Source organism: Scyliorhinus torazame, chromosome 1 (assembly GCF_047496885.1).
Source record: "Scyliorhinus torazame isolate Kashiwa2021f chromosome 1, sScyTor2.1, whole genome shotgun sequence".
NCBI lineage: Eukaryota > Metazoa > Chordata > Chondrichthyes > Carcharhiniformes > Scyliorhinidae > Scyliorhinus > Scyliorhinus torazame.
This window is the reverse complement of record NC_092707.1, coordinates 346289706-346305222: the sequence shown is the minus strand read 5'-3', so window position 1 is coordinate 346305222 and position 15517 is coordinate 346289706. Positions and strand designations below refer to the sequence as shown.

General features: G+C 41.3%; 1 protein-coding gene across 3 annotated transcripts in view; it reads right to left on the bottom strand.

Annotated features, from left to right (window-relative positions):
* Window positions 1-15517, bottom strand: part of ubr2 (ubiquitin protein ligase E3 component n-recognin 2) — a 231668-nt gene that overhangs the window by 93643 nt on the left and 122508 nt on the right. For all 3 annotated transcript variants that reach the window (XM_072510121.1, XM_072510112.1, XM_072510130.1), the window contains exons 14-15: window positions 14025-14153; window positions 4729-4912 (exon numbers count right to left, since the gene is read on the bottom strand). In XM_072510121.1, coding sequence (XP_072366222.1) covers window positions 4729-4912; window positions 14025-14153 — 313 coding nt within the window. The remainder of the gene's footprint in view (window positions 1-4728; window positions 4913-14024; window positions 14154-15517) is intronic.

The following is a 15517-nucleotide window of genomic DNA, read 5'->3' as shown; positions in this document are numbered from 1 at the left end:
AGCTTTCAACTTGGTTTCCCTCTCTAAGCCACTCCAGCATTCTCGTCTTTTTCAAAATACTCTTAAAACATACTCCTTGGCCCAGCTTTAGACAAACTGTTCTGATATCTCCTTCTGCGACTGTCAAAAGGCTTTTATTTAAAAACATTCTAGTCAAGTGCCTTGGGGATGTTTTGTTATGTCAGAGGATCTATATAAACACCAGTTATTGATGCTCGTCAGGACCAGTCTTCACAGCCGCAAGCCATTAATGCATTTGCACCTCAACTAAGGGGCCTCAGCCCAGTGATGGGGAACCACGGCTAGTGAGCATGAGTGGCCCTCCTTTATCTCAGTAGGCTGCAAGATTGAAATCCGGCTTGTTCACTAACCATGGCCCATGAATAAGATTAAATAAATTTAATGCATGTTGAATATTTCATATTTAGTTATAGAAATGCTGAATCATGTATCTATTAATAGAACTGTAATAAACTTCAAATGATAAAACCAAAATAAATATTTATACTTAGGATGCAATGGAAACACATGGCCTCAGTTAATATTGTGTGCAATCAGCATGCACCTCACTTGCCCTTGGTTTGTGTGCATCACTTCAATAACAGATAATTTAAAAAAGTCAGATGAAAATCAGCGGAATGTCGCAATCCTGTGCGTGGCAACAGTTAACAAAACGTCTTGTGGGCCGCACTCAGGACCCAGATGGGCCACACGTGGCCCCGGGCCGTAGGTTTCCCACCACTGCCTCAAGACACCCATAGTCAGCTGCTTCATCAACAGCATATGCCAGGTACCATTCTCATCATATGATCTTCTGCTGTAGAATGACCATCCTGATCAAAAGAAAGTTCAGATGCCTTCACATGACCTTCAATGGCACCTGCATTATCAAGTCCCATATCATCAATATCCTGGAATCAAAACTGACCAGGCATTGAACTGATCCAAAGCCTATTATCTAGAAGACTGCATCAAGTAAATATTGGGTTCTATTTGGGTCACTGAAACATGAGGAAGAACAAAACAAGCACTTGCACCAATCAGGCAATAAAATATACCCAACATTGTTTCCTGTCATATTATTCTTGTACAAACCCTTGTCATCGTCCCTATTTTCTCTTTTTCCAGTACATGTAATGGGGGCAAAATTGGATTATATGGCACGAGTCATATTAGCATCATTTGAGGGAAAGGCACTCACTGATAGTGAACAGGATGTATTTGTAGAGTTCTGTGCAACTTTCTCCCAGATAGTAACAAACATTTAAGTGCCATCAAGCAGTTGCAATGATGGATGTGCAGAATGAGGTGTGGCAAAGAGTGGGAGAGTCATAAATTACAACAAATCAGGATTGTCAATCACCAAAGTCCACAGGAAGGAGTCAAGCAAATATTCTGAAGGAGCAGCAAACCCCTGACAGTACAAAGGAAAGCAATAATAATCAACTGAGCTGAGGCGACATTTAACGGGCTGAGCTAAATTGCAGTACATGATCCACATGTTTAAAAGGGAAATTTTGTTTATTTGTGAGCAACACGGCGGCACAGTGGTTAACACTACTGCCTCACAGCGACAGGGACTCAGGTTCAATTCCGGCCTTGGGTAATTTTGTGTGTGGGGTTTACACATTCTCCCCGTGTCTGCAAAGATTTCCTGTGGGTGCTACCTCCTATAGTCCAAAGATGTGCAGGTTAGGTGGATTAACCATGGTCAATGTGCGGGGTTACAGTAATAGGGCAGGGGAGTAAGTCGAGGTGGAGCGCTCCTTTGAAAGGTCGGTGCAGATTCAATGGCCAAATGGCCTCCTTTTGCACTGTAAGGATTCTATGATCATGGTTCATGTGTTTTAGAATATATCTTTCAGTTTTAGAATATGAACTTTCATTCTTAATACAAAAAATTAACCATTAAAAAATTAGATAAATGCAATTAAAGCAAGCTTGGAGCCCAGTATGTTTAAAAAGTTGGGTAATGTTACCTTAAGGGGTTAATAACTAGTGCAGTAATTTCATAAAATCATTTGGGTGGCACGGTGGCACAGTGCTTATCACTGCTGCCTCACTGCGGCAGGGACCCGGGTTCGATTTCTACCTTGGGTAACTGTGTGGAGTTTGCACTTTCGCCCTGTGTCTGCATGGGTTTCCTCCGGGTGCTCCAGTTTCCCCACAGTCCAAAGATGTGCAGGTTAGGTGGATTGGCCATGCTAAATTGCCCCTTAGTGTCCAGGGGTTACAGGGGGAGAGGGGGGGGTTCTTAGGAGGGTCGGTGCAGAAAGATGGACCAAATGGCCTCATTCTGCACTGTAGGAATTCTATGATTCTATAAAATAGCAGGTGAGCTTAATTAGCCCAAAACCTGGAGATGCAACGCCTAAAATGCTTGCAAAGAGTTTGTCCAGAAAATTGTTTTCATTTTGGGAGGTAGAGTTAAAATAGTTGAATTGCAATCAGTAAACCCTGGAAGGCTTAAACCCCATTCACTTAATCAAATTAGAAAATAAATTATAAATGAGGATAATGAAGTTAAAAGGTCAGTTTGAGCACAACCCAGAGTGGGCTACATCATCCTGGAGATGGGTGGAACTTCAGACAGTTCTATGGATTCAATTTATCTGGGTGTTTGCTCAGAAATCGAAACACATAAGAGCCTGATAGGTCTCAACAGAGTGGATGTGGGAGAATCTAGAACTAGAGGTCACTATTTAAAAAGGGATGCCCATTTAAAACAAAGCTGAGATGAAATTTATTTTGCTCAGAGGGCCACGAGTCTTAGGAATTCTCCCCTTGAAAAGGGGATGGAAGCAAAGTCTTAGAATATTTTGACGGTAGAGGTGCATCGATTCCTGTTAAGCAACGGGGTGGTAGGTTATTGGGGGTAGGTGGGATGCAGATTTCAGGTTACTGTCACATCGGCCATGATCTTATTAAATGGCGGAACAGGCTCGAGGGGCTGAATGGCCAACTTCTGCTCCTTGTTCTTACATTTGCATACAGTTGCAGTAAGGGCCTTTGTGTGATTTGTAGCTCACTAAGTATCCGCAAAGCAAATTATAATTAGGTAGGCCTGCATAAACAGTGTAATAAACTAATTTCATCATTAAACATGTGGTTTGTGGGTGAGGCTTAATCTCAGTTTGAATTTTGTGAGGTAACATAAGTTTGATGATTGCCTAGTTTAAAACTAGTTGTCAGATCTACACTGGTCTTTCAGAATCTTGTGCCAAAGAAAGCAACCAACAGGTTAGTATGAAAGTACTGAAAAGTAATCAGAACAAAGGACTAAGGCATCCAATCAAAAGATAGCAAATTAATATTTTATCACTGAGAATAGCTGGAATTGAGGAGATTTAAAGATAGTTTCCAGAGGATTGTGGCAGATATATGAATGGTCTTCAGAAAAGTAAATAATTTAAGATTGATGTGTCTTATAGAACAATTATTGGGAATGTAAGCAAAATTGAGTGCATAACATACGTATTTATAAAGCATAATATTAAGTGAAAAGTGCTTGTTTTATTTCATTCTTTTATGTACAAAAAGTTTGTTTTGCTATTAAAAAGTGAAATCTTGTGGCATAGTTTTACAAATCAAAACTAGGATTTAAAATTTATTTTTAAATGTTAACCAATCAGAAAAACAACCCAAAATAATGCAAGAGATTGACATGTTTGTGCAAAATCTCAGGGGCTCCCTTGGAGGATGTTTGGCTGCTCAACTCCAATTAACGTAACATGGGTAATTTTTTTTTTATTACTAAGAATTTCAACTATCTTGGGTCCACCATTTTGTTATTGCTAAGCTATTCATTCATTCTAACTAAATACAAACTTAGCAACTAGAAAGCTGAAATTTGCCCATTCTAAAAATAACCATCTATCCATTCTCTGCAGAACAACCTTCTAATCATAAAAAATGCTGCGCAATCTCAGCACATCTGACAGCATCCGTGGAGAGAGAAGGAAGCTAACATTTCGAGTCTGGATGACTCTTCAGATCTGCTGCGGTTGTCTAACATTTTCTGTTTTTGTCTCAGATTCCAGCATCCGCAGTAATTTGCCTTGAACCTTTTAACCATGGTTGTCGTGCATCCCAACTAAGTATTCTTTGTAAAAGAACAAAGCAGAAATCGTTTCAGTTCAGAGTCTTCTACACTCCTCTGTCTATGTGCCATTTATTTATTTAATTTGATCACACACCAGCAACTGGAGCATTCATGGATGAAATAGCTCTCCTGAAACTGAAATTAGCAGGCTCACAGAAGTTTCACTATTCAAACAGGCTATAGAATTTATTGTTTGCTGGATCTGTGTCTGAGCAATTAAAGGACTCACATAGAACCCAAGTTTATTCAAATGTATTAGCAGAATGAAAGATCAATAACCTGAAATGTTAGCTCCACAACACTTTCTATAGACTATGCAAGACCTGCTGGATATTTCCAGCATTTTCTTTTATTTCAATTTTTTTTTTCTTTTTTAAATTTAGAGTACCCAATTATTTTTTTTCCCAATTAAGGAGTAATTTAGCGTGGCCAATCCACCTAACCTGCACATTTTTTTGGGTTGTGGGGGTGAAACCCACGCAGTCAAGGGGAGAATGTGCAAACAACACACGGACAGTGACCCAGGGCCGGGATTCGAACCCGGGTCCTCAGTGCCGCAGTTCCAGTGCTAACCACTGCGATTTTATTTCAATTTTATGCTCTTCATTTTAAGTGTGCGTAATCACCTGAAAATAAACGTGAAACTGGCAAATGGATGCTGACTTGATGCTGGGATACACGATACTGTACACTTTCCAATGTATGTCCACACATGCTTAAAGTGATAGGCTGCTCTCCATCACATGGCCCACTATGACACTGCAATAAAACAATCAAACACTTCCTGTAGGCTTCAATTAGAACCCTTTCCTGGAATATAAAGGAAATAAAACAAGATTAGTTTTAGTGCAATATTAAACACAGCACAGATACTCTGATGAACGGAACAATGAAGACTTCAGTTTCATTTAAATAGTATCCAACTCTTAGAAGCAGTGCCTATACGAGGAATCTGGCCAGGATTACAAAGACCCCAAAATTAATTTCAATAGTGATGAAAAGTAAGTTTGCAAAATCTGAATTGGTTCATGATGAACAAACTTGAAGCTGTAAGCAGAAATTAGAGAAAATGGCCTACCCGATGTTGAAAACGTATTAACAGAATTGAACACATTGCAGCTTCAGAAGTTACCTTCTATTTTATAAATAGTAAGAAGTCTTACAACACCAGATTAAAGTCCAACAGGTTTGTTTCGAATCACTAGCTTTCGGAGTACACCTCCTTCCTCAGGTGAGCTCATTCACCTGAGGAAGGAGCTGCACTCCGAAAGCTAGTGATTCAAAACAAACCTGTTGGACTTTAATCTGTGTTGTGAGACTTCGTACTGTGCCCATCCCAATCCAACGCCAGCATCGCCACATCATCTTATAAATAACCATACAGGAAGTGTATTTGCCAATGATAAAAATAATTTCCTCGAACAAAAGTTCCTCGAGCAGCACGGTAGCACAGTGGTTAGCACAGTTACTTCACAGCTCCAGGGTCCCAGGTTTGATTCCCAGCTTGGGTCGCTGTCTGTGCGGAGTCTGCACATTCTCCCCGTGTCTGTGTGGGTTTCCTCCGGGTGCTCTGGTTTCCTCCCACAGTCCAAAGATGTGCGGGTTAGGTGGATTGGCTAAATTGCCCTGAGTATCCAAAAAGGTTAAGTGGGGTTACTGGGTTACGGGGATAGGGTGGAGGCGTGGGCTTGAGTAGGGTGCTCTTTCCAAGGGCCGTGCAGACCCGATGGGCCGAATGGCCTCCTTCTGCATTGTAAAATCTATGACATTGAAATCTATGACTTTGGAGAATCCTATTGTAATCAGTGAATCAACATTGCAACAGTCGACATCCATGAGCCAACAGCAACTGATCAATGTTGAAGCACAGCATTAAGTAATTCAAGATAGAAACTTAATACACCCTGTGCATGATCTTTAAAAGATGTACAACCTCAATATAAACTCAATAAAAACTGCATGTATTTATTTATATATACACTTCTGTGATGAGAGATGGTATTATTTTCAATATTATGGAGGTCTATTATGTTATTCTATGATGCAAGCTTGTGGGTGTGTGTGTGAGAAACTAACTTAATTAAACTGAAGACAAGATTGCATGAAAGGAGTGTAGGTGTTAAAGGCATGCATTTGAAGTAGGTACGGTCATGTGAATTTTCTATCAGTAAACAATCAGTGGGTAGAGATTAGCATGAGGATATAAGGGTTTGGATTTTTGGCTGTTAAATTTCAATTTATGTAAAAGGTTTTACATAACTTTGAATAGGTCATAAATAAATAAGGAAAGGTTGTTACATTTTATTTTATCCAAAAGTGGGGACAGTAGGGAGAACTTGAAAGCTATTTGTATTTTGGGAAAGTTAAATTCAAAGATGCGCCAAGGAAAATAGAACTGAAGATGAAAGAGAAAAAGGATATTTAAAGAGATGTTGAGCTGTGTTGGGGGATGACTATGTGAGACCTCCTGTAGTACAGTAGTATGTTGGGAAAGGAGCAGTGAACAGGCAAAGTTTGAAACAGTCATTTCAGCCAAGCCAGAAAAGTTTCAGTTCTCCAGAAAGCAGGGATTTGTTTTTGAAGTTTCTTAAATTTCCACAGCAAAGTTGGAATAGGTTGCAAAATCTTGTGATATACTTTTTTACAGCAGCGTGTTTGCCTTGTGTTACTATCAATTAAACTTTGTAGTTAACCATCTATAAGGGAGTGTTGTCTAGAGGATGTTTACGTGTATGCCTAACGAAGTGAGATTTTTTTGAGAGATGCTCAGTCAAGTAAACTTTAATGGTGTAACTGTAATCTTGTTTTATTTTCTTAATAAATGTTCTAATTTAATGTTTAAATTCCTGATAGTGTCATTGGAATTTGTGGCTTCTGAATTCAGTAGACTTCTTTTCTCATTGTCAGAATACAAAAAGGGTTGTGTTGTGTGGGCCAAGTTTCCCTTTGGGATTTGATTTGTGCAGCAACTAACATCTGCTGGATGAGAACATCCGGTAGCGTAAATGTGGGAAGACGTGCACTAGGTGGCTCTGACTAGAGCACTGCACTTTTTGCCCTTTTCTCTCAGTTTCAGGGGTATTTTATTTGGAAAACCCATATAATTAATAGAAGAAGAAGAAGAAGAAGAAGAAGAAGAATCCTACATAAGTGAAATGCTCAGGGTTTAATTTCATGTGGGGTTCTGTTCTGATTGTTATGAAAATATATAGCTGCTTGTTGGAGCGCAATGGTTTTGGGGGTTTTAATATTTTGCTGTTTACAACCATTTATCTTCACTCTAATGGGAGCCTACCTGCTAACCTACGAGTTAGTTAATGGGAGTGGTGTTGAAGGGTTGATTGCAGCTCATTATAATAGCTTTTTAAATAATGAGCTTAGAGTTCTTGTTTTGTTTAGGTTTGTTAGAAGTAGATTTTAGTTGTTTGTGTAATTCTTGCTTCTATTTGTATGCATATTTGGCTGTGGTAGTATCTGAGGATAAGGTCAAGGAAGGGGTGGGGGTAGCTTGCTGACAATGCCTGCAGATTTTTCTTTGTTTAGTTTTGTGATTCGGTTTGGCGATCTTGGCTGGGCCTGGTTGCTGGGTAATCTCTCTTGGTGGAAATGGCTGTCTCCAGATTTGGTGGTGGGGGGGGGGGGGACCCCCAATTCATTTGGTCACCTGGAACATCAAAGGGCTGAATGACCCAGTGAAAAGGTTGAGACGATTTTCTCACCGTAAAAGTTTAAATTCTGATGTGCTAATTTTGCAAGAGACTCATTTGCGGGTCAGGGTCAAGAAAAGGCTGTGCAAGGGATAGGTGGGACAAGTCTTTCATTCAGGCTTAGATGGTAGGGCCGGGGGATCGACAATATTAATTAACAAAAGGGTTTAGCTCTCTGCCTCTACGACCTTGGCCTCAATGGCAGACATGTACTGTCTGTGGCTCTCTGGCGGGCACTCCGGTGGTTCTGGTTAATATTTGCGCCCCAAACTGGGACGATACAGATTTTATTCATAATCAGCTAGCCTCCCTCCCCAGTTTGGGCAGGGTTCAGACTATTAAAACAAACGTACTTCCAAGATTTTTTTTTTTTTTAATGTCTCCTTATTTTATTCCCCCCCCCCCCCCCCCCCAGTCTTTTTTTGTCAAAAACCACAAATTAATGTCCTCCTTTATTTGGGCGGGGAAGAGTCCAAGGATCCATGGGGCTTTGCTCCAAAGAGATGGACAGTCAGGGGCTTACCACACCCAATTTATCATTTTACTATTGGGTAGCCAATATTCAAAAGATGTTGTTGTGGTTCAGCAATCCTGGTTCCATATGGGGACAAATGGAAGTGGGTTCCTGCACTGTTTCGTGCATTGGTGCAATAGTTACTGCATCGTTGCCTTTCTCTCCTGTAAGATTTTCCTTGAATCCAGCGGTGGCATCCACGCTGAGAATTTGGAAGCATTTCAGGCATCATTTTAAGCTCTGTTCCTGGTCTTCTCTAGCTCCCATATGCAATAACTATCTTTCTCTGGGGGTGTGAGGAGAGGATGAAATGGGAGTGAATTGGGTCCCATTCTGGATGGTGAGGTGTGGAATGACGCCCTTTGCAGGGTCACACGTCTTCATGTGCTCGGTTAAGTTTGATTCAATTCTGGGCAGCATGGTGGCGCAGTGGGTTAGCAATGCGGCCTCACAGCACCGAGGTCCCAGGTTCGATCCCGGCTCTGGGTCACTGTCTGTGTGGAGTGTGCACATTCTCCCTGTGTTTACGTGGATTACACACCCACAACCCAAAAATGTGCAAGCTAGGTGGATTGGCCACGCTAAATTGCCCCTTAATTGAAAAAAATGAATTGGGTACTCTAAATTTAAAAATAAAAGTTTGATTCAATTCAAGGTGGTACACACAGCACATCTGACTAAAGTGAGGATGAGTGGATTTTTCTCTGGGCTGGAGGACAAGTGTGACCGCTGCTCTCGGGGGCAGGCTAACCACACTCATATGTTCTGGGCTTGTCCGAAGTTGGTACGCTTCCGGGCCTCTTTCTTCAACACCATGTCGGAGGTACTCAATGTTGATTTGGATCCATGTCCACTGCTGGCCATATTTAGGATATCAGACAGGAGTGAAGATGGATGTCCTCGCCTTCACCTCATTGATAGCCCAGAGAGAGTTTGGCTGGGGTGCAGGTCTCCAACTCCGCCCATTGCCTCGGCTTGGTTTGGTGACCTCTAGTCTTTTTTACATTTGGAGACGGTTAAGTCCACCATTAGAGGGTCAGTAGAAGGGATCTACCCAAGATGGCAGCCATTCATTTCCTTTTTTACAGAGCTCGTGATGGTCAGCTGTTGGGAGGTTTAGTTTTGTTCTTTGGAGTTAAATTAATATGTGCTTTTGTTGGTTCATTCTTCTATTGTGTAATTTTGGTTAACTGTGTTGTACGGTTTTGTTCATTATGACATTTTAAAATAAACATACTTTTTTAAAAACATCTGCTGGATCATAACAGATGTTATCCAAAGAGAAGGAATTGGTAGATGTTGAGTCTGGAGAAGGGGGTGTAGATAGCCTGGGTCACATTGTGATCCAAAAAGACGAGGTGTTGGGTGTCTTAAAAAATATTAAGGTAGATAAGTCCCCAGGGCCGGATGGGATCTACCCCAGAATACTGAAGGAGGCTGGAGAGGAAATTGCTGAGGCCTTGACAGAAATCTTTGGATCCTCGCTGTCTTCAGGGGATGTCCCGGAGGACTGGAGAATAGCCAATGTTGTTCCTCTGTTTAAGAAGGGTGGCAGGGATAATCCCGGGAACTACAGGCCGGTGAGCCTTACTTCAGTGGTAGGGAAATTACTGGAGAGAATTCTTCGAGACAGGATCTACTCCCATTTGGAAGCAAATGGACGTATTAGTGAGAGGCAGCACGGTTTTGTGAAGGGGAGGTCGTGTCTCACTAACTTGATAGAGTTTTTCGAGGAGGTCACTAAGATGATTGATGCAGGTAGGGCAGTAGATGTTGTCTATATGGACTTCAGTAAGGCCTTTGACAAGGTCCCTCATGGTAGACTAGTACAAAAGGTGAAGTCACACGGGATCAGGGGTGAACTGGCAAGGTGGATACAGAACTGGCTAGGCCATAGAAGGCAGAGGGTAGCAATGGAGGGATGCTTTTCTAATTGGAGGGCTGTGACCAGTGGTGTTCCACAGGGATCAGTGCTGGGACCTTTGCTCTTTGTAGTATATATAAATGATTTGGAGGAAAATGTAACTGGTCTGATTAGTAAGTTTGCAGACGACACAAAGGTTGGTGGAATTGCGGATAGCGATGAGGACTGTCTGAGGATACAGCAGGATTTAGATTGTCTGGAGACTTGGGCGGAGAGATGGCAGATGGAGTTTAACCTGGACAAATGTGAGGTAATGCATTTTGGAAGGGCTAATGCAGGTAGGGAATATACAGTGAATGGTAGAACCCTCAAGAGTATTGAAAGTCAAAGAGATCTAGGAGTACAGGTCCACAGATCACTGAAAGGGGCTACACAGGTGGAGAAGGTAGTCAAGAAGGCATACGGCATGCTTGCCTTCATTGGCCGGGGCATTGAGTATAAGAATTGGCAAGTCATGTTGCAGCTGTATAGAACCTTAGTTAGGCCACACTTGGAGTATAGTGTTCAATTCTGGTCGCCACACTATCAGAAGGATGTGGAGGCTTTAGAGAGGGTGCAGAAGAGATTTACCAGAATGTTGCCTGGTATGGAGGGCATAAGCTATGAGGAGCGATTGAATAAACTCGGTTTGTTCTCACTGGAACGAAGGAGGTTGAGGGGCGACCTGATAGAGGTATACAAAATTATGAGGGGCATAGACAGAGTGGATAGTCAGAGGCTTTTCCCCAGGGTAGAGGGGTCAATTACTAGGGGGCATAGGTTTAAGGTGAGAGGGGCAAAGTTTAGAGTAGATGTACGAGGCAAGTTTTTTACGCAGAGGGTAGTGGGTGCCTGGAACTCACTACCGGAGGAGGTAGTGGAGGCAGGGACGATAGGGACATTTAAGGGGCATCTTGACAAATATATGAATAGGATGGGAATAGAAGGATACGGACCCAGGAAGTGTAGAAGATTGTAGTTTAGTCGGGCAGTATGGTCGGCACGGGCTTGGAGGGCCGAAGGGCCTGTTCCTGTGCTGTACATTTCTTTGTTCTTTGTTCTTTGTAACACTTCTCAAAATGGAATTGCGACTGCATTACATGGAAACTTCAAGTACTGAATACTGGAAATGGTTTGTAAGACAGACAAAATGTTCTATTTGTCAAGGCTATGTCTACTGAAGAACACAACCAAAACTGGTAATTGGAAGAATGCAGAAAAGAGAAGGATTTTCAGAATTCAGAAGCGTTTGCTGCAGCTTTGAAAGGATAAGGTATTGGCCAAATTTCAGTTTATATATCGGCAGACAGATGCAAATCTACTTTTGTGCATAAGAATAAATTAATGTCTTTCATATAAATGTAAGGTTCCAAGTAGCTGGTGCAGTACGAGCCTTATAAAATATCACAGCCTGACTGAAGATCTGTTCAAGGAATTGGGAGATCTAGAATTAGAATACGAGATTAATTGTAAGAAATTTAGCATGGTGAGCAAAGGAGATGTTTATACAGAAGCTTACGATGCTATGGAATGCCCTAATAATTGATGCAAAAGCTATATCAATATTTATGAACAAGATGGATAAGTAAATAAAGGGAAAAAAATGAATGAAGGGATGCAAGAACAGGGCAGGCACACAGGATTTAGAATAATCTAGATCGGTTGGGTCAAAAGGCCTGTTTCCAAGTTATATTACTAAGCAGCATAAAGAGCAATTAGCACCTGTTTACATGGTATCCTTCAATCAAGAATTCCATATAAATAAAAATAAACCTCAACTCTGTGAGAGCTATAACAATATTATGTAATTTAAGAAATTAGACATTCAAAACAAATTTAAAATAATAGTTGACTTCTGTTCATTTTCAAAACTTTGGACAGTCCTGATTAGGACTAAAGTTTAAGAGAGTAACAGTCCTTCTTGTTATTTCCTTTGTTCCCTCGTTTTTTTCTTTTATTATTTTTGGTCTGTGGACCCATAATCAGAACGTGCCTTCAGAGAGAGGACTAAAGTTGAAGCAGCCTGTTAGTCAGGATAGGGTGTTCCAGGTTTTATATTTTGGAGAGGAGAAAACAGACTTGTCGGCGCTGAGTGATTCTTAACAACCAGCTTTGGAGGAAGTTGGTTCAATTGGCTGGCTGGCCGGCAGGCTGGCAAGCTGTGGACTGGTCAGGGACGGTGTTCTGCCTGACAACAGTCAGTGATTTGTTCCTGCATGATGCTTCTGAGTGAGAGTGCCAAGTGTCTAGACCTTGAAAGTGAAAGGGACAGTCTTACTCTCTCACTGCTGAATTAAAGATCTGCTTTATTGTTTTAAAACCAGAGTGTGCCTGGCACATTTGTACCGTAAACTAGAAATGATCTTGGATGTACAGAGAAAGTGGACAATTTTGCCAGAGAAAACCACCTTAAGCTGAGAAAGAAGGAGCACTGAAACAAAAGCTTGAACTCCAGACATTAGCTGGAAGCCATTTAGTGTTTCAAAGATCCTTTATCATTTTATTGTTATTGATATTTTCTTTACCTCTCAACCATTTCTTCCTCCCGGTGTTGTTTGTGTGTGCGTGTCGAGTGTGGGGGTAGTTAAAAGGGGGGGTTGGGAAAGGGGTATTAGGTAGTCAGCTACATTTTTATTTCAGTTTAATTATATGATTGTTAAATAATAAAAGATTACTCGTGATTCATTTATCCAAATTCGGTGACTGCAGTTTATTGGGCTCACACAAGGTCTTCAATAATTTTAAAATAACATCTAATTTCACTTGTGCTCTAACTCTGGGTCAAATGCACTGGATTTGACTGTGCACTAGTCCAGGGGGTCGAGACAAAAGAAATCTAAACTTATGAGGTTACGTTATGTTTTGAGCTGGCTAGTTTTCTTAGAGAAAACAGAAGTCTGATTTGAGGTGGGGGTGGGGAGAAAAAAAAAACATGCAATTTGTGTCACATAAATAACGGTTCAAATGGAAATATTTTTCTCTATATACCAGTAGCCTGAATGAAGTGTATCAGATTGGTTGATCCGAACAATGGACAAAACAAGGGGCGGCACGTGGCACAGTGGTTAGCACTGCTGCCTACAGCGCTGAGGACCCAGGTTTGAATCCCGGCCCTGTCCGTGTCTGCATGGGTTTCACCCCCACAATGCAAAGACGTGCAGGGTAGGTGGATTGGCCACGCTAAATTACCCCTTAATTGGAAAAAAAAATAAGTGGGCACTCTAAAATTTTTTTTTTAAAACAATGGACAAACAATGTTGTCGGCCATGTTATTTTCAGGACTTAATCAGAGAATTACATCCCTGAACACAGGATTGGATGCACCACCATATCAACTGAAGACTCAATAATTATTTCAACTTGGTTAAAAAGCTGCAAATCAATGTTCAACTCCCTTAAGCACTAAGTTGAAGGCCTGGACAACATTGTGCTTCATCACCTCAATTAGCAAAGAATTCAAATTAAAAATGAGGAGAAACCTTTTCTCCTGAAGGGTCGTTGGTGTGTGGAATTCTCTTCCCCAGAAAGTAGTGGAAGCTGGATATTAGAATTTATTCAAAGCAGAGTAGAGCTGGACAGATTTTTGTTGGGCAAGGGTTATGGGGAGCAAACAGGGAAGTGGAGCTAAGACCACAGACAGATCAGTCAATAGTGGAGCAGGCTCAAATGACCTACCTCTGCTCCTATATTCAAGTAAGGTGTCAGGCATTTAAACTTTACTTAAGAAAATATTTTTTTAATATGTTATCCATGAGAAACATTACAGAAGATGAAGTGCTACATTGAACTGGGACTTACATCTGAGGCACACCATTCTTGGATCATAGAAATGATATGTGTAAGCTTCATCTGCAAGGTAAATGCTGCCTCCCACTCTGGTTCCATCTCTATGTGTTGACCTACTTGTCTTGTTACTGGATCCATTCCCTGCAAAAGACAACATGAAGAAATTTACTCGACATCAGTCTACTCTAAACGCAGACTGGGTGACTGCTTTGCAGAACACCTCCGGTCCGTCCGCAAAAAGGACCAGACCTTCCTGTCGCTTGCCATTTCAACTCACAGTCCTGCATTTCCACATCCATATGTCCGTCCTTGACCTGCTGCAATGTTCCAGTGAAGCCCAGCGCAAACTGGAGGAACAGCACTTCATTTTCCGATTAGGCGCGTTACAGCCTTCCAGGCTTAACATCAAGTTCAACAACTTCAGACTGTGAACTCTCTCCTCAACTTCCACCCCATTTTTCTTTCTATCATTTTATTTTTCTTTCTTCCATTGATCTGTTCCCCCCCCCCAACTCCACTTGGGCCAACTGTTCCTAGTTGACACACCGCTCAACTTTGTTCTGAAATTCACACATTTGAATTTCTCTATGTGCCACTATCAGAACCCTTCTTCGCATTAGTCACCCCCATTTACATTACTTTTGTCTTCTGTCCTCAACATCTTTGTCTATCACCACTATAGCTGGCCCCCTATCCAGCCCCACTGCTCCACGCCCCCCCCCCCCCACCACAGTATAAATCTGACCCCATTTCCAGTTTTCTCTAGCTTTGACAAAGAGTCATCCAGACTCTAAATGTTAGCTCCCTTGTCTCTCCACAGATGGTGTCAGACCTGCAGAGATTGACCAGTATTTTCTGTTTTTGTTGTTGATGAAGAAATTTATGTTAGCCACAAATGTTAATACAAAATTACAGAACATGTGGAGTTATTTAAAGAAATAGTTAACTAAGATTGATCATAAGTTAGCCAACAATAACAACTTGTGTCCACATTACCTTTATTCCAAATTCCCCTTATGCGGGAAAGGTTCCAGTAGATTGGAAAAATCCTTATTCAAAAACGGAGGGAGGCAGAAAGTAGGAAACTATACACCAGTTAGTTAAACATTTGTCATTAGGAAATTGTTAGAACCCAATTTTAAGGAAGTAATAACAGGAGATTTGGAAAGTCAAAACGTAATCCATCAGAGTCAGCATGGTATTATGAAGGGTAAATTGTGTTTGACTAATTTGCTAGAGCTCTTCGAAGATGTAACAAGTCAAGTGGATAATGGACATCTTGTAGGTATCGTAAAGCTTGACTTCCAGAAGGCATTTGAAAAGGTGTTGCACAAAAGTTCAATACAGAATTGCAAATGGGATTAAGGTAATTTGTTAGCTTAGATAGAAGACTGACTAACCGATAGACGACAGAAAGTCGGGATAAATGGGTTTGGGGCGCCATCGAGTTTGGTCCGTGGGCCCCAACTATTTACAATATATATTAATGACTTGTATGTAGGGTT